Raw genomic sequence first — 20,886 nt, 5'->3', positions numbered from 1 at the left:
GAGAATATATTGACAGAAAAGATTTGTCTACAGAAGCTTACGGTCTGTAACTTTGTAAGATAGACTGACGAGATTTTATACACACAACAATACTTAGACATAGATCGAGGCAGAAAGCAAACACTATTTCAATTTCTAGTAACCCGATACAGGATATCTTTCCTAAATATAATTGGAACTGAAACGCTACCGACAAATTGAATAACAATCACTTCGCTTTGTTAAGGCATACGAATGCCAATGAAACCGGCGCTGCCTTTGAGTCATATTCATTGCAATTCAAGAACAGCCTAACAGCCTAGTTAGTTTATTTATCCTGTTCAATTGATACGGATATTGTGTGGGAAGTAAGAGAACATATTCCTTAGTAGCGCGATTGATTATCATGAATGGTAATGTAAACTCACATGGCGTTCCTCGTGTCTGGAACGGCGCGGTTACTGGATAAGTTGTCAGACGCAGCCTGATTGAATCGATTCCGCACGTAGGGGTCGTTGTCCTTCGCACCCCCCGCGACATATCCCGCTTCGTCGAAGTACTTCCCTGTACTTCCCGTGTACTCCTCGGGAGAAGCGGGGCTGCTCTCAGGCTCTTCTATATCTGAGTGCTGCTTTATGAGTCGAAGTGCTATATTTTCTTCCTGTAACAAAATATATGATATTTAGAATATTTTCTACATGATATTGATGTTATGTTTGGGGTTCTTTTTATTTGTCGTGTATGATTTATTTCATTACTTGCTTAAGTCGAATGCACACTTGGATGGAATTAATAGAGTGTAGTTGTTAACTATTCGTCAGAACAGAGGGGTCAAATTGTGGAACAACTGGTCCACAATATATATAGGGATAGAATAGGGATGAATTAACGCCTTACTAGTCGATATACGAATTGGTGGACGAAATAGTTTGAGCTTCGTTCATAGTGCAATTGCAGTTACAAACTAGAACTACGCAGTTATGTACTATTTTGGTTATCTAACGTCGCGGGGAAAATGGGCCCTATTCACGGGAATCTTGACAAAAGACCTTTAATTATCTATGTATACATATATAAAAGCGAAATATAATTTATTGATTAATCACGTAAACTCGGGTTTACTTATAGGTGTAGGCATCCGCTAAGAATGGATTTTACGAAACTCCTAAAAAAACTAAGGCAGTAAAAAATTGTGTTTTATAAACATCGCGCGGGTAAAGCCGCAGCAAAAGATTCAGCTAGTAATAATATGGCCATAGTTATAGGCGACGTACTAAAGGTTCACCATTCCTTACATCGCCAATACGTCACCAACCACGGCGACTAAGATGTTCTGTCTCGTGAGCCTGTAGTTAGTGGCTCACTCAATCTTCAAACCGGAACATAATAATACTTAGGTTTGCTGTTTGGCGACAGGATGATGAGTGTTGCCTATCCAGGCGAGCTTAGACAAAGCCGTACCACCGAGTAGTATTGTTAGAAAGAGCTGCACGCAGACGGAGCATCTACATCTTCACTCTTATTTCTTCTTTAAAGCAAAACGAAGTACCAAGCAATTTACACTCTTGTATATGTATTACTCATGCGTAAAGACAAAGTTAAGGCGTGAGTGAGCCAGTGTAACTACAGCCACCAGGGACATAATATCTTAGTTCCCAAGGTTAAGGAAGGGTTGATATTTCTTATTGTGCCATTGTCTATGGGCGGTGGTGACCACTTACCATCACGTCATTTGCTCGTCCGCCAAACTATATGATAAAAAAGAGCGCTATTCTACCACCAAATAACAATAATTTGTTATATTGATCTCGTTTAGATTTTACTTGCGAAACAAACAATTCAATAATTAATTTCTATTACCTTTCACAACTAAAACTGTCCGTTTCTTAAATTTAAATATCAGTGGAGTCATTCATAACGAATTGGTTTCGTAATAACAAGTTTGTTGCAAGCTATGAACAGGTTTCGCTGAGAACTAGACTATTTACATAAACAACACATTATACGTTTAGCGGCGGCATGTCATGTGTCAAGGTAACACGAATAGTGTTGTTACGTTGTTACTGTTAGCAACAATTAATACGTTTATCGATATATGATTATCGTTTTCTTTCATTTATTAATATATTTTTTTCATATTATAATCGTACGTACACTGGAAGTATTTTATGAAAATGTTTGGTGATATTAAAATTAAGTCTAATAAAAATATACTTCTTAATATTGATAAAAACATGAAGTTAATACTTGTTGACCTTAAGGCAGGGTTATATAAAATTAATTGTAGGTACATATTTCATTGACATAAATTTTTATTTTTAATTTTGGAAAAGAGTTCCTTATTTGTTTTTTTCTTTTCGGTAGACTATCTACATTCCAAGCCGGTGATAGGTTTAATACGATTTAATACAAACCATCACATCGCGATTCAAAATTGCTTGTAAAAGTTTCTTTAAATAAAGTACAATTCGATTTGGTTCAATCCTTTCCTATTAAACGTTACCTAAATAAACTTTAAAATTGATCTTAAAAAACAATCACTTATCGCGCTTGAATATGAAATTAATCATGGAAAATTTACCTGTTAATCGGTATGTTTGTCGTTCTGTATACGAAGTCAAAATAAATTATAGAACTGTTTTATCCTCTAACGAAAAAAAAACTGGGAACAATACGTGTGGCTAGAAAAAATTCAACGTCAATTGTAATATAACTTTAATAATGTTTATTTCTTTTTAAGAATATGTATAATTATCACAGATATTGCCGACCTTTACATATTTCCTTTGAGGAAAACTAACCTGTTCTGTCTTCATAACCGGTTCTAATGTGAATTTATTTATAAATCTTCGATATATACAAATCCTCACAGTACTATTGACTAGAGATGAAACGGATATCCGGTAACTATCCGGTATCCGGCCTATCCGGCCGCCATAATACTATCCGGCCGAATACCGGATAGCTACTATTCGAATACCGGATAGACATCCGGCCGAATAAAAAAAAACTGGATAAAAGAAACATATTTTCGAGTAATTCTTTAGTTAGTCTTAGTATCACTTAACTTAAATATATAGTTTTAGTTCTAAATTTTTAATCACACAATAGTAAGTTAATGTAATACGAAGAAAATGAATGAATTAGTACACATACCGCACTGAGGGCAAATTATGGTGAATAAATCTAATTTCTCTGCATTGAGAGGTAGCAGACGGTTGCGTTTCTCTTCATAAATAAGGCCAGCTTCAGAAAAAAGTCTTTACCTATTAGTACACCTTCCTGCAAGGTGCAGAAAGGTAGATTTTGGCAAACTTTGTTAAATTTGGATATTGTTTGGCATTAGCTGCCCACAAAGAATAAGGGTCCCATTGGCGATCGGCTCGTTTCGCCGGATATCCGGCGGCCGGATACCCGGCTATCCGGCCACATGGTCGGCCGAATATCCGGTATCCGGTATCCGGCCAAACTGCTATCCGTTTCATCTCTATTATTGACTCGTGATTTTCTTGATTTTTCAATCGGTTCTATGAACTTAACCTGCATTTAATAACTAATGCAACCAATTTAAAATTAATTTATTCAATGTAGAAGTACACTTACTTTGAAGTAATAACTATTACTGGTTCGGGAAAAAATTTAAGTACTTGTTGAGAACGAAGTAAGCTCGTATAATATACGGATATTGTATTGTTATTATTATTTATTGAATGACGTTTTTGACTTTGAGTTTAACTATAATTTCATATAATTTAATATTTTACATGTTGGTAGGGGTTACAAATAATATCGACAGTTTAGTTACCTGCACTTTACAGCTTAGAACGATTTATTTGCAATTAAGTTAAAAATAAACAAGATTTAATATAACATCAGATAGGTTATATTATTATTTAGTATATATATATATTTATTAGTCTTCATAATCTAAATATGAAATATAATCGTACTTTAATATTAAATTTTAATTTTTCATCTACTTCGGTTACAAATGTCTATATGAACAAGTTTCTAATTAATATACAGAGAAAATGCTGTAGTGCGAGTTTCGGGATGTGAATAATTAAATCACAATAATGCTACGTCTATTTGTACCTTATTCATATTACATTAAGTTTCAAAACACTTTGAAGGAAGCTGAGGATTCTTGAAGTAAATTAATTATGTATGAGCCTGGACCCGTGGATACCGAGACACACCTAGACTTCGCCTTTATTATTTTAACATGATTTATATACTTTTATGAAGGTATCTTTGTAATATAAAAAATGCGTCAGTACGATTTTCATTCGATATCAAATTCAAGTGAATTAAAATATTGATTTTCGACATTCTGTTGGCGCGGCTTGGGTGTAGGACCGGCCCGGATGTCGTGACGTTGAACGGTGTGACGCGCTCTAATAGAGTTATGAGGTGTAGCTCCATTAGAGTTCTCCTGGTTCTCGACGTCTGCTCTCTACTCTACCCTCGCTACCCACACTGTTATAACAAATAAGAGTGATAGAATTACTAATTTTTATATTGTCTTATTCATTTATCGGTTTTCTTTATTTACAAATTATTTCAATAACCGTTAATTTCGATGTTTTCATAAAATGTAATTGGGTTTTGTGTCATGTAATTTTCAGTTTCATTGAACTTTTATGGCTCAGATATTTCGTGAAGCCACTGGGTCTGCACCGTAAGTCTCCGGTTGCTTCGGATGGTCGAGACCGACCCATTGATTTGATCGAACGTGTTGTCTGAATCCGATTGTTTGCGCACACTTGTGAACTATAATACCTACGCATTGCGTTCATCATTGAGATTTAAATCAGTGAAGAGGCCGATTATCACCGTCGTCATCACCCAATTGAGTATTGCACTTATTTTATTGTTCACCATTGGATTCTGCGCTCCTAACTTAACCTTTTGGAATACATTTAAACTACTTGTACAGTTTGAAATAATATAAATACTTCGTCATATTCCCACGCGGTTATAAGAAAAGAATGAATGACACTTTGTTCTTGATTTCCCAACTTTGTGACTCTAAGATAAAATATTTTCTAGTCTCGCAATAATTACTCACATATTGAAATATAACAGCTATGTCAAGGTTGAAATTCTTTGTTATTAACGGATTTCCATCTGATTTGAATTAAGAATACATTCTTTATTTATAAATAGTTAATTAGCCCCTTGTGTTTATTTTTCTTTTTTTATTATATATAATTATAAAATAACATGTCCTGACTGACTGAGTCATCATCGCCGAGCGTAAACTATTTAAGATAGGACCATGGAAACCGTTATTTTTCAAGTTAGAAACATGACCAAACAACCTCTATTTTTGGGCTGCTGACAAAAATGAGTAGATATCTATTTAAGTGATCTGGATATTCTACCCGAAGTGGTGAAATACACACCAATGTGGTATACAAAGAGGTCTTAAATTCATAGGTCATATTTTAAGTTCATCTGTAAATAAATTCAACTTCCACGCGAGCAAAACCGCGAGCAACATAGTTTTGCTTAAGTGTATGTAAAAAGAGAACAATAAAAATTGATACAGCTAGACAGCTTTAACTTTAGGATCTTCACTATTTTGTTTCTATTGTGCAAAAAGTAAATTAGCAACATGTAAATGTCCCACTGCTGGGCTAAGAAAGCTAAGAAGGTTTAGAGCCACCACTCTGCTCCAATGTGTAGGTAACACATGTACAGAATTTCATTGAAATTAGACACATGCAGATTTCCTTGTGATCTTTTTCTTTAACGCCGAGTACGAGATGAATTACAAACTCTAAGCATACGAAATTTCAATGGCCTGGGTTTGAACTCGCAATCACCGGTTAAGACGCACGCTTTCTAGCCACTGGGCTATCTTCGGCTTTTGCTATTCCATTGTGCATGTTGAGTCGAATAATTTATGACCAGCTCCCTGTTTATGGATTGCAGTATTTTATGATATATCGTGAAAGTGGAATTTAGCTACATGTTTTATGGAAAGCAAATAATAGCAATGATTACTGAGTCATGGTGATGTAGTCGTAACCACATGTATGTGACCGATGGACACCAGTATTATCTATACTGAGGAAGTGTGGTGATATTGAAAGTGCAAGTGTTACGGAGATCAAGTGAGTGTGACGGACACGGTCGTCGCGATCGCGTCGGAATAAATGTATTTACTGTTAAATATAATACAGTACAAGTATGAGCGAATATGCTTTAATTCTCATATTCTGTAATATATTATGAGCTAATTTAACAAGACTGGAGAGCGATTGAACTCGGGACAGACTTGCCGTGCTAAGTACGGTATAGGAGTGCAACCAAAACTTTAAACTACGTCAGAAAATTTGAATCACGTAAAAACCAAATTTTATCAGCCCGATCCGGGGTTGAACTCAGGACCCCGGGATCGACTACCTAATAAGCTACATACTAGACAGACGGACAGCCATTTGGGAAGCAATTAATTAATAAATAACATAAACTAAATATTTCTACAAATACCGCAACCGAATACAAGTTGCAGTAACAAAACATACGTATTAGTTCTTATCTCAAGCAAGCTTACGAAGTCAAAACGAGTCAGTAGTCTTGAAGAGTATCGAAAATCAACAATCTAACCAGCCTAACAAGCTTTGATTGATCATTCCCTCAACGCATAATTGTGACCAACAATGCCCACTATTAAACACACACCACACTAATACAATTGCAAAAGGCAAGTGAAAGTGGCCTTAGTCCGAGATCCGGTTTTTATTTATACTACTTACTACTACAATCATTGCTTACAAGAGAAGATACATGCTCTATATATATCTCCTGTCTTTCTCACTCTTCTGATCAAACTCTATTTTTACGGAATGAGAATTTGTACTAGTTATTTGCCTTACTTGTCTGAACGAATACAATTTAAAATATATTTAAATGGCGGTCAGTTTAAAGCACTTGTAATTGTTGTGTTACGGCATCTTCTCTTTCTACTGACGTAAGACAGGTAGGTAGACTGGGAAATTGGCTATCTGATGGTAAATAGTTACCACTAACATAGACATTAGCAATGTTAGATATATTAATCATTCCAACATCGTTAATGCGCCACCAACCATGGGAAAAAAGATATTATATTATACATACAAAATGGGCATAGAACCCTAACACCAAGTAAATAGTGAAATCTTCACTGATTACCAAAAATCTCTATAAATTGACAAATGTGTAGGTACATTTTTACTGATGATTACATGAGAAAAAACATCACATCTGCTATCTTAGAAACAACTCTGCCTTAAAAAGACCTTCGTTGCTAAGCAGCGAACGTTCTTGCGATAATCGTAATGGCGTCCATGTGTGCAATGCAATGCCTGATACACCTGTTATGTTTCTAAGTTATGCTAATGATTTACGAAGTGGGCTTGAATATATCGAGACAAGTACTCTCGAACTGGCTTCAAAGTTGTCGACTTATCGTACATTCGCCGCTGACATTGAACCTTACGATTTATTAAAAATAGAATCATCATGGCGATATTATAAAGTTTTACGTTTTGTTTTGGCACAAAATCCGGCTGAGTTTCTTTCTCCGGTCTGTCTCAAGGTTTTCACGATGAGGACAAATGTATCTTTGGACTGAAATGGAATGGACTTCTATATTGAATAGGGATTTTGAGTTTAATATTGAACATGAACATTCATATTATTTTAATGTATAGTATGAGTTATATAATTTTTACTATCATGCACGGTCCGAACACTTCACATGGGATCGCTGTTAAATACTTTAATGAATATGGTTATAATGTGAATTAACTTTTAAAAATTTGACTTATCTGGAAATCCTCAAGCTAAATGCGAATAAAACTGCGAAGCATGGCTATATATATAATATGTAAAACGATGAATATAAAATATCGATTTACAATGATTGCGGTGCTTAAGAAATCAATCTATTTGATTAACCTTGCATAACCATCAGTCATATTGATATTATCGAGTAATAGCCTCGATGGTTTTGTGGCCAGTCTATAGTCCTAGAGATGCAGAGCTTGGATGAATTAATGGTTATTAGATTTTAATGTCATTAAATTCTCTGAAATATGACTGTATTAACTGTCCCATGCATAGAGAGCATTTAAAGCCGTTGTGCGCCTTAACTCTATCCGGTCGTGTTGGAATGCAATTTGCCGAAATGAAAAAGAGAATGGAGAGTGATCAGGCCCACTTGTGCAGTATAAATTGAGCTACACATTTGACTATTCTTCGTTGGAAATAGTCGCCTAAATGTGTCACTAGGATGTCATCAGTGAAGTGCCTACTTAATGTTTTATCGTATTCAGTATAAGAATTGAAAACAAGACAAATAATAGTACTTGGTCTCCTGAACTATTATATAAACAGCAAAGCTATGTAGACAGGTCTCTAAAGAATTCTCTTTAATGTAGGAGTAGAATATAAATTACCATTTATTGCTTGTTTTTGTTGTCTTGAATATAAACTAGGTTTTTAATTGGATTTTTATAAACATACCAATATGTTGTCCTGAGAAGAATAAAATACCATTTAGAGCTATAATACATGTTACAATATGGAGTTTTTGCTTAAAGAATGACCTTCAAGATGGCTCAGTGGTAGAAACAAGTGATTCTTAGCTTGTGGGTTCAATCGCATCGAAACACTGCGGTGACATAAGCTCCAAGTCTTGGGCTAACTCCAGCTGTAGCATTGAAAATTAGGGAAGTCCCTCACCGGCTGCACTCTCATGTAAAAATATAATATTCAACTGAGTATTCGGACGAGTGGGGCAAAATTGAACCGATTATGAGAAACAAGACAAAAGAAATGATATTAGTGCCACTACTTATGTCAAAGATGGCAAAATTAGCGAGGTCGCTTATGTTCAAGTTCGGTTCTTCTCTCTCAGTATGTAATGTTACAAATTGTATCATTAAATGTTGGGTACTATAAATCTCAGTTCTTATAACTCCGGCTAGGGACCGCCCTAAGAGGCTTTAACTTTGCCTTCTTCGGGATGATACTTGAATTCTAATAAAGCGGCGAAACGGTATAATTAATGTTCATTTACATAAAAAACATAAACATATATTAAGAACAAATGGTACTATTTGCTTACAGCGTTAATCGAATTAGAATAGAGTGTTAATATTTTACTAACATCAGCTCACATGTCAAGGTTACATCAAATGTAATAATTATGCATGCTAATGAAATTTAAATGAATACGTTTTTGAATATATTAAATATTAGTGTTTAAATAACTATTACTTTCAGATAGTACACAAAGATATTCAAATGTAATGCGATTACATATAAGGCGAGAAAGCAATAAGAGTGAACACTTGGCGAGTTCAAGTAAAAGTAGACTTATTTAAATCTTTATTTATTCGCTTTGGATCAATCAATGTCAACTAATGGTAAATAGATAGATAGCATGTCTATAAAAAGCAATATATTTAATTTTTAAAATCTCTAGTATTGAATCGGAAGAGAACTGGTGGAGTATTCGTCCAAGAAGTTTAGTCCACATCCATCGTCAAAAAGCAGTATTACTGTTTTGCGGTCTGAAGGCAGAATTAGACGATTTATAACATGTTATAATTATTGAAGTTGATTATATTTCCGACAGTGTTCGTTTTTATTCAGAGGATCCAAGCCCGTCATAGCCGAGGGTGCAGGGAGTGCAATAAACCCGGGTTCAGCGCGTTGGGGTCGTCTCGCCGATCATGTTCAAGTCTTGGATCAGATGGAAAGCGCACCGAAAGGTCTTTTAAAAATATTTTTGAGAGGAATGGAGATCACCAAAACAATGCTTGCACCAGGGCTTTTGTTATGTTTAGGAGCTGAGCCAGCCACCAGGTGGTACATTTATTAATATGTGGTTCATTTTCTATTCTTAAACAAATTGGAAATAGTAGTCCTTTGGATAACTACTCCTTGCATAAGTATAGCGGCATAATATTTCAGCAATGAAAAGTAGGTGTGCTTTAATCAAAAGTGTACGTAAACACTGTTTTTCCATCGCAAAAGGATCGAAACGTTTTTTTTAGTACATTAAGTTTCTCCTGAGAATATAAATCATATTCCGGACGCACGTCGTACAAATTTGATATTCTATTCCTTTGCGAATAGAAATGCGAATATTTTTAGATTTGCGAAGGTCAAAGCTATTTTTATCCACTCGGAAATCTGAGACTTTTATATAATATTTTTTCACATTACATTAACAACCTGTGAATTTCCGACTGCTGGGCTAAGGCCTCCTCTACCTTTGAGGAGAAGGTTTGGGCATATTCCACCACGCTGCTCCAATTCGGGTTGGTAGAATACACATGTGGCAGATTTGGTTGAAATTAGACACATGCAAGTTTCCCCACGATGTTTTCCTTCACCGCCGAGCACGAGATGAATTATAAACACAAATTAAGCACATGAAAATTCAGTGGTGCTTGCCTGGGTTTGAACCTGAAATCATCGATTATCTTGGTAATATTTAATAAACGAAACTCGCTTGTTTATTACGGAGTAGATGCAATTAACTCTTGTGATAATATTATTTCTTGCACAATTTTTTTGTGGGAATTATATTTAAACTAAAGTTGTATTGTTGAGATATCCTGTTTGCCAAACCAACTTGACAGCGTAACTTTTTACCTGATATTATAGATATTTTTGTTGATTAAAGAGCAAAACGGGCTCAGGATTGTCGAAAAAAAAAATCCATTCATGTACGCAAAACAATGGCTCTTAAAAAACTATGCGATGTTTTAAATTAAGAATTCGTTTTGTTTTTAGACAAATACGAACAAAAGTTCATGATACATACAAAAACGATGAAATGAACAAAATACATGAGCTATTGACGGGACTTTTACTGGCAGAGAGCTGGTGTAATAAGAAGTAACTTAGGCTACAACAATAACTTTTTTGTTCAATTCAAACGCGCACGAAGTCGCGCGCACATCTACGAATACAATTTAAAAAAAAACAACGTTATTTATGTATATCCACTCTTCTTACTCTTGACCACTATAATATAAAAAACGTAGTTTCATATTATGTGTTTGTCTATTGCAGCTCTGTGGTCATGATTTAAATTAACTAGTTTAGGTTGAGTTATACAGATTCAGGTTGATTGCTTTTGGCAATTTCTTGCTGTTAAGTGGGTTTTAGTTGAAATTACGTGTTTAATGACCGAGTGGTTACTTTTTTGTACAATAATTTGATGTACATTGCAATATGCACCTTTCTCTGACGTACACTAGAATTGTTTTTACTAGATACTCATATATTGTCAGTGAGAATGTAAATGCCTGTTTTCTCTAGTGATGTATCGAATGAACGTACCGCTTATTACAAGTCAAAGGTTGGATAGTTTCAAGACTTGAATCTCAATTCGCTGGATAGCTTACAAACCATGTTTAATCAAGGAGACATATCTTTACGAACTGTTCGTTAATACAAGTATTATAAAAAAGACAAAAAGCGTGGAACTATATATTTATTTTCATGTAAGATAATCTATATTTCAATATATGTGATTAAATTTCGAATTGAATAGGTATATCTACGTAGAATCTACATTCCAAAACCAGTAGTGACTTTAAATTCAAATTAATTTGTACAATGACCTATCAAAAGTAATTGAAAGAAGTTGAACTTCATTGGATTTTTTTGTTGTAATATTCGTTATTTTATATGCTTAGTGTTGCCATTGCTATACGTCACATTATAACGCTTTAAATAATTTTGAGTAATCATTTTATTTTCTTGCGAGTATTTTATTAAAGTATTACGTCATCGAGTATAATATAGTGAGCGGCTGTTACTACATACGGTCAGGTATGGCCATTATTTGATACAGTGTTTGTCAGTTAAAGTTAAAGCGTTCTTATCGAAAAGAATTAAATTATATTATTTATTTTTAATGTTTTTTTTTTAATTGTGTAAGCTTAAAAGTAGGCAAATGACCTGTATGGATTTGAGCCGCAATATTTAATATTTACGTTTTGTTACCAATTACAGCATCACATAACATTTTAGCTCCCAAAGTTGGTGGTGCTTTGGTGTGATGTAAGGAATGTTTAATATTTTTACAGCGCCAATGTCTGTGGGCGGTGGTGACCACTTGTGGTGGATTACCGCCCAAAGACATTGGTCAGCTTACCAAATGGTAGTTTTTTTCTATGTAAATACATAGAAAAAAAACTTCCATCTCGTCTAAGCTATTTTAGGCTAAAGAGAATGTAATAACTTGGTTTATTTTATGTTGTTTTTGTAATAAAGTGTCTTTGATAAAGATTTATACCTAAAATAAATTTAGAGAAAACTAACAGGTGACGTAGCTTAACAGTTAAGGGTGAACACACATGAAAGAAATAAGATATAAATTCTCATATCTCAAGTTGGTTACACAAACTTTATTATATTTAATCGTAGATTAATTTTGTACAAAACTAAAAACTCACCGTTGAACATTTAAAACTTACACATTGAAAGTGTATGACCCTGAGTCGTTTATCAACAGCTAACGACTGAAATATGAAGTGAGTTCGTACAGAGCAGCAGACATGTTCACTCGCCTTGGTCATGAGGTCGACACAGAGCGTGAATTGCACGAAAAAATAAGAGAAAGACTAGGTTCACCCCTTCCAATTGCTTTTTCGACAGGGTTATAGGACTCAGTTGAATATAAAGCTAATATCGACTCGACCATCGTTAGTAACTCAGTAGTGACTCCTGTTTAAAAGCCAGCGAATAAGGGCTTCGCGCTTTTTACCGTCTATATAGAGTTGTATTGTATATTCATGATTATTTCATACACGACTGCCTTAAATGGGAGTGTAATGTTGGAAACTTAAACATTTAAATGTTTGAACAGATTTGAATTTTTGCGTTTCTTTTTTTCGCGCAGTACAAACCTTAAGAAAGGTACTCAGGCCCCTGGGGGGAACAACTGGGTTGAAGGAAATAAAGTATTCCTACACTCTAAAATCACTGCGACGGCCGTCTTTGGCAAGGATGAAGAGTCTGTGGGTTCGATATAATGCACCCGCGTCCAATCCTGAAACCATCGCCAGTGACGCTGGCTAAATTTTATTGTTTTTTGGATAATACATTTTATTCATTTTGTAACATCGTCATAATTAGCGTTTTAACATAAGATTTATTAACAGGGGAATATATATATATTTTTTAATATCATCTTAAAGAAACGTATACCTTCCCACAGGAAGGATATATTAACTTATCGGAAACTTGGTATTATACATTTTCTGAATGCACTTAACAAAATTTAATTTAGTTAGCTGGGATTAAGATGAAGTGATACTATCCTACTGTGATTTAATCACTCGACTGATACAAAGGTCATATATAAGCAGTATCGGTAACCCTACATGCTGGGCGTAAGACGCTATCTCCTTATAGTCTGCTCGCTTGCTTCGACTGGATCGGATTTTACAAACATGTTTGAAAGTTAGTGTCGTTACTTCTGGTCACGATGCGATCGTTTTATTTGTTGCTATTGAAATTTGAACCTTTTAAATGTGACTCACAGTTTATTTTACATCAAGAAGTGTTAAATAATGTTAATCAATAAGAACATACATCTTTTTTATAGGTACTTATGGTATTAAACGTTAACCTTAGAAAAATCTTAGTGATCCATTTATTGCTGTTAAAAGTTTACACGGATATCATTTAGTATTTTTAACTGCCTTATTGTTTTTTAGTAGGCAGTCCGGACGGCCATAAGGTCCTGGGTTTAAATAAAAGTTTATTTTTATTTATTTATTGGAAAAGTTACACAATCAACTTATCACTAAGCACTTAAAATTAATATCTAACTTGGGTAACATACAAAGTGATACGTCTTTAAAGGTGTAAACAACATTGTAACAAAAATGAAATAGCTACTGGGTTATTCTGTCAATAAATTCTTATCAGCAACATGGAGTTAAGAAATTTAAAATATGAAAAATATATTATATGGTAAAATTCTTGTATATAAATAAATAAAATGTGAAGTTACAGTTTACGTTGATTTCTATACAGGATGTCCGGTGTCCAGCACTTACTTAAATTAAGTATATTATGGTTTTAAGTTTAACTTACTCTTTGCTAAAGATAAAAACCAATAACAATATAATAATTGCGTTGATGTCACCAATCAGACGATGATTGATAAATCTGACCTATCACGTCAGTTTGTTTGTAAATGTCGATAAAATGTTGGACGTTTGTTGTAGTCATTACGAATACGAACCATTAAAATTTAAATAATTATATGATTTGGTTAAATTTGATATGCAATTAATTCGTTAATTTAAATTATATATAAGAGCTTCTTAATTAATTGTTAATAATAAATTTAACATAAAATCGCTTTGCGCTTTGTTATTATGAATTATATCATCATCATCAGCCCACATTCGTCCACTGCAGGACATAGTCCTCTCCAAATGCACGCCACTGTGGTCTTTCTTCGGCAACTCGCATCCAGCTCCTGCCAGCCGTCTTGCGCAAATCGTCACTCCACCGTGCCTGAGGACGTCCTACACCACGTTTACTCTAGAACACGTTTTCCCCAATGAATGATATCTGAATGTGTTTATTATTCGTGTACGATATCAATATCCTACCCAATAATTGTATATAACATCGTTCGACTTAATAATTTTAATTTGTAAACAGTCTTATTAAATTCAAAATGGGATCTATTTTAGACTACATGCAGTGTTCATATTATACTAGGCTAAATGTTATCGTGTAAATATATAAAGAACTCAAGATATTCTTTATTCAAGTAGGTTTTAAAAACACAAAAAGTCTTTTTAAGTCTTGAGATAGTAATGAATTAATCGTAAGCCATCGGTTCGAAAAGTAGTTACTTTTATACGCCATTTTAAATATATTTATTTGCCTTATTTATGAATGTTTCAATTTTTATTTATAAGGTATCTGTTTATGTATAAGTTCACCCCTCCTCTTAAGAAGAAGGTTTCAAGCTTTACGCTGCCGAAATGCTTTTTTATTCAAATTCAAATATCTTTATTCAACTCGAAGCATTACACTTAAATTTTTAAATTACATTAAAGAAACACCTCAGATCCGAAAATATCTGGCAAAAGAAACTTGACGGGATTTTTTCTGCTAATGACAAGATGAACGGTGAACAAAAATTAAGTTAGTTTTTTAAGGCAGTTAAATTTCAGTCGTTAGGTTTTGCTTTGGTTTTTAATGGAAATCTTGGAATCAAAACTGAAGTGAGTTCCAATAAATTTACGTCTAACTAATAGGAAATCAATAAATTCCCATGTAATTCGATAAACCAAGAATCGAACGTTTCCCCATGTCCCAAATGTTTACCTATTGCTTACAAGAGACACTTCGTCCTCTTAATATTGAACACATATCTCCTTACACAACTAAAAGTCGCTAAAATGTGTGATGAGTGGTTGGTACCTACCCACAAGGCCCTGCCACCAATAAAAGAAATGTATCCCATATATATACATAACGCTGGAAAGTTTGAATCCTACCTATCCGTTTTGTAATAAACATTTTACAACAGATAGTCCGTTTATTGAGAAAGGGTATATGGTTTATTATTTCACACTATAATCCTAAACAGCAAATAACCATTAACGTCAACCGATATAAAATAATATTTGTAATAATTAGTGTTTGTTGCGACAAACCCGCCCTTATTGAATATTCGGTAAATTTCGTGGCTGAATAGCCGAAAAACATGCTTAACTTTGGTCTGGTTAATGCACATTCGTTGGTACACAATAGAACTCGACCGAATATCAAATTGACAGAATACACCGAATACCAAATAGTAATTACTAACTAAACATTCATTGCAACTTATATGACCTATATATAAGCAAAATAACTGACTGACTGATTGATCACAAGATCTCCTAAACTAAAGGACTCCGATCGACTTGAAATTTAGCATAGTTACTCCTTTCACGACGTTGTTGCTCACCGAGAAAGATTTTTTGAATATTTCAACTGAAAGCTTTTGTATTTTCTGTATATTTTACCCATAAGAAGTCGGGGCGTACAAGTCGTGTAACAGGCGTGTAACAATATAAATAATGAAGCGGATATTAAATTCAATTTCAACAGTTACAAATGTAGTACATAGACTACCTGCCTATCCACATATATAGTCTGTCTATCATTATAGTAATTTACACTCGTAATGATAACGACTGTAACGACCACTCTAATGCACAATCGTTTTAACATAATATCTTATATAATTATATCAAATGTTAGTTTCATACATTTAGATCTATAAGATCTACTTTAGCGTCTTACACATTGATACGACTGTGTATTAAACTGGAAGAGACAAAAAATTTAGTTATTATATTTCTTGTATTGTAACATTTGAATTTTGTAGTATAATATATTATGTTGGTTGTTTTATGCATTAAACATACTTCACCTGTTCCACAATTTTGAAATTATAAAAAAAAAAAAAAAATTTTTCTTTTTGTCAGTTTTTTTTGTTGCTGTTCATCTGAATTAACATTAAGATAAACTTATTTAATAGTTTAAAATATATCAATTTGTCGCATATGGAAGTGATGTTAGTTATGGAAAAGCGAGGCCTCTATCAACATGTTTTTTTTTTAAACTTACTAGGAAGTTCTGAACCTTGTACATTAGAGTCTAAGAAATAAATTTATAACCTCATTATTATTATTGACGTAACAATATATAGCAAATAGATTGGATTAATTAGTTTTGTGTATAAAATATTTTCCAAAGAATAATTTTTTTACAACAATCTAATTATAATATTGCATATATTTACATATATGTAATATAAAGTATGTTTTATATACATATAAATTATCTATAATTGTGTAAGCTTTCAAAACGATATTTTACATGATATATTTTTATACAAAAGATCAGTTTAAATAACTAATAAAAAATTACTTAAGTGAATATCTATTCAGTTGAATAAATATAATATATAAAAAAAGATTAATAAAACTGTCTTGTCTCATCTAGTTTCTTTATTCACAAGCTTTAGCTCAGTCTAGGTCAGTGACGCTTAAATCGAAATGAAAGTTTTATTACACTTGCGTAAGTGTGTAACTAGCATTACTTGTTACGTCATAAATTGTAACACTAGGTTAAAGGCTATTAAACGAATGGTTATTGAAAAGGTATTTAATGGCAGTAGGATGGCTATGATTTATGACAAGTCGTGGATAGTATTATGACTCTATTTAGTTATCGGTGATGATTGATTAATTAACAGAATATATTAAATTAATACTTTTTCGATAAGGCTGCTTGAATTTGAGCTCGGATCAAGAGGCTGCTTTTCTGAAACGGTGCTAGAGTTAAAAAATAATTGAAGTTTATTTTTATGATTCCGACTTTTGATTTGATTTGAAATTATCCATTCATTGCAAAAACACTAAGCGTGTTAAAAGCTGAAACTATTTTGTCTTGATAGGTTTCGTAATTTTAATATAATTAGTTTATAAAGTTTTTTAAATTATAATACGCTTGTTTACTGTGATATTAATATGGTGTGAATTAGAACGAGTTTTCCGAATTTTCCAACTTGGACTATTTTCCTAAAATAATAACGTTTCATGCGTTGGACTAAAGCCTCCTTTCCTCTTTAATAGAGAAGTCCATTACATCACTCTGAGGCTTCTAAGAGAGGGCTGGATAAATACGTGGCCTAATTTCAAACTTAATAAGTCCTTAAGTAAACAGGAAGCCTTCAGCTAATCTTGGGTACTGATGGGACTGTGTAAGTAAGCTGTGTGCTAAAATACTATAAGTTGTCATATACTGTTCTACTGATTAGTGTGAATCCATACAGTATACAAATGATCGATGGTTTTGAAAATAATGAGGATAACGGCTAGGTTTATTGACGTGCTAGTCAAGGCTTGGGGCAAGGTGTCCGCTTCTATAATAAAATTCCGCAGACATTTTTAACTTTGCCGTTTCATAGATTCAAGTCATTTGTAAAAAATACATCGGTAAAGAGGGCATATTATTCGATACAAGAGTATATTGATGATAAAAAAGCGTGCTTGTTGACTTCCAGGCAGCTTTACTTTAAATAGTTTGTTAAATGACGATTCAAAAGTGCTTGTAAAAGCCTACTTGAATAAAGTATATTTTGATTTTGATTAATTTTGATTTGTCCCAGTTTTGCACGAGTAGTAAAAGAAGTTTACGTAAAACTTTGATATTGAATAACAATAACAGTTTCTTTGCCAAGAACCTTTTCGAGCGTATGACTCACCGAAGTATCATCACAACGGTTTGAATGGTTTATTTAGAGCATAGACAAAAAATATACAAATTTTCATTTTTATTTATTACATATAATATTTGTTAAATAATACGCCGGTCATAAAGAGTTATATCACTGATCCTCATGATACTTACGTGATAACATTGACAGTACTTTAATAAAATATAACTACTTTATTTAGTACAAGAAGAGTATTATGTAATTACTGCGTCACCTGGTGTCGTTACGTTTTCGAAAACGTACCTACTATTATTTTAATTACACTTTTAAAACTCCATTTTATTCAATGTTAATAAGTCATATATATTTTCTTGGAGGAGGCGAGACTAAAGTCGATATATAAAGATTATATTTACGTATATATTTTTAATCAGCATGAACGGAACTACGCAAATATATAGATAATAACTCATAATTAACAATTAATTAGTTTAATAGAAGTATTTATAATATATCTCATGCTTTGGTTAAAGAAAACGTCGTGAGTAATCCTGCACGTTGGGATGGGAATTTGGGACGTACATTCATTTACATTATTGAAGTAGAGCGGTGGAGTAAGGTCGAATCTCCTCCTCGAAAGGAGGAGGAGGCATCGGCTGAGCAATGGAACAAGTTGTTACTTTTTTACCTTATCTTGTGATTTTTCGATTAAAAAAACTAAATTTTCAAAATCAACGATGATTTTTACAGGCAATTTAAAAAAAAAAAAAATAAGTGAGCCGAAAGGCGCAATTCGGCATTATTATTTTATTTTAATTTTTATTAAGTCAGCTAAAAACGCACGACCATTGACAAAGCTAGGGAAGTGGTCACTACTACTTATGGTCAATGCACTGCCGACTATAAGACGCAGGATTTATCGTTGTCAGGAAGTGAAATGTCTTATGAATGTTGATTTGATTACAAATATCAAGGATGGTCCTTATTCTTTGATTGATATTACGAAAGCGAAATTCATTCTCACTGTTTTGAACTTGAAAACCAATAGTAGTTTATATAGTTTAACTATTATATGTTATTAGCCGATATAGTATAGCTATTTAAATATATTTATAGGCGTAATAAAAGACTCAACAAAATGTCCCAACGTAATGACTCAATATATTTTTACTGACATCAAATTAAAAAACAACAGTATCAATATCATTCTAATTCCTTTGTCACTAGTCGTACGATTTGTTTGGTGTCGTAGTATTATTCTAAGTCCATAAAAACTTGTCAGTTTTTTACGACCTACTGCTTGACGCCTCCTTTGCTTTTGCATTTACGTAGTTCAAGCACATGCTTCAACCTTGCGAAGTTAGGACGATTAACTAGAGTTCTAAAAACAATATATATCTAGGTACTAAAAATGAGTACTTAACCAATATACATAGAACCTTTACCAGATTACGCAGCGCGTTTAGCATTTTCTTTCGCTTTAAATTTAGGCTATTTAAAATGGCGTGGATTTCATGTTTTTTCCTGTGAGAACAACAATATTTACAAAAAGTCGTGCACATTGTCATGGTCTATAACAGTTAGACCAGCCTGGTATTGTTATCTATACAGGTCAATACGAGGTGACGTAACTGTAAATCTTTCATTCTCATAGAATCATAATAGAATTATTTATTACATTAACCATTTTTTGATAACTGCTAGCTAGCAATTGCGAGACCAGAATGCCATAACAAGAGCGCTAGAGTGAGAAGGCCTTAGCTTTTAAACTGACCAATGATCCCAGATTTATTTAGGGAAAACCGAGCAATCATTACTTAAATCATCTTGTCCGGTTGTAAAGGAAAACACCGTGAGGAAACCTACATGTCGAGTAAAAACACACACACACTTTTTCAAAACACGTGTAACGCGCACTAAAAGAGCTGTGGAATAAGTTCAAAGCCAAGAGAAGGTTTTCGGCTAGCAATGGAACATTAATAGCAAAAGCAGACCTAATTAGATTTCGTATCAGGCAGGCAATCGTGCCTAAAACCCTAACAAATCCTTTCTCTAGTAGCGTCTCAACTTCGAAGATGACGAATGTAGTACATGGATGTTGTACATCAATATCATATAGCCTAATTTCACATAAGTACGACCCACCCCTAAAATTCGAACGAAGCCGCAGGCGACAACTAGAGGAATATATACGTAGGCCGGACATCGAGTTTCATATTCTGTCATTATAGTTATATAATTCAAATTCGCTTAACAGCAACGACAATAACCAGTCTTAATCACATGTGAAATCAAGCGAAAGTTTTGAATTAGACGCTTTTAAACAATTACAAAATTTAATTGGCATATTTATGCTGTCATACGCGTTTTGGCACTTGTTTTATCAGATACGCCTGGAGAAAGTCGAGTAAGGATTTTAATGTTCCTCAGTATTTTGGACTTTAAGCCCATCGAACTAAGGATTGGTTTCATTTCATTATATTAAATCAGGAAATTGTAATTTGCTGGGTGTATCACTACGTAACATCGTGTTCTAGTTTTCTAAGACAGTTTACGAGAGATTTCCCACGACTTTGTTAGTAAGACCTGTCTCAGTATTTTTACTTCCGACGTTGTACTAATGCAATTATTGCAGTGATCAT

The 20,886-nt window shown here is 33.5% G+C and overlaps 1 protein-coding gene across 1 annotated transcript in view; it reads right to left on the bottom strand.

The window, feature by feature from the left end:
• LOC113404269 (polypeptide N-acetylgalactosaminyltransferase 2-like) overlaps positions 1-20,886 on the bottom strand; it is an 80,800-nt gene that overhangs the window by 31,765 nt on the left and 28,149 nt on the right. The window contains exon 2 of the mRNA XM_064216039.1: positions 408-640. Coding sequence (XP_064072109.1) covers positions 408-640 — 233 coding nt within the window. The remainder of the gene's footprint in view (positions 1-407; positions 641-20,886) is intronic.

Source organism: Vanessa tameamea, chromosome 10 (assembly GCF_037043105.1).
Source record: "Vanessa tameamea isolate UH-Manoa-2023 chromosome 10, ilVanTame1 primary haplotype, whole genome shotgun sequence".
NCBI classification, from domain to species: domain Eukaryota; kingdom Metazoa; phylum Arthropoda; class Insecta; order Lepidoptera; family Nymphalidae; genus Vanessa; species Vanessa tameamea.
This window is presented reverse-complemented; position numbering and strand designations above follow the sequence as displayed.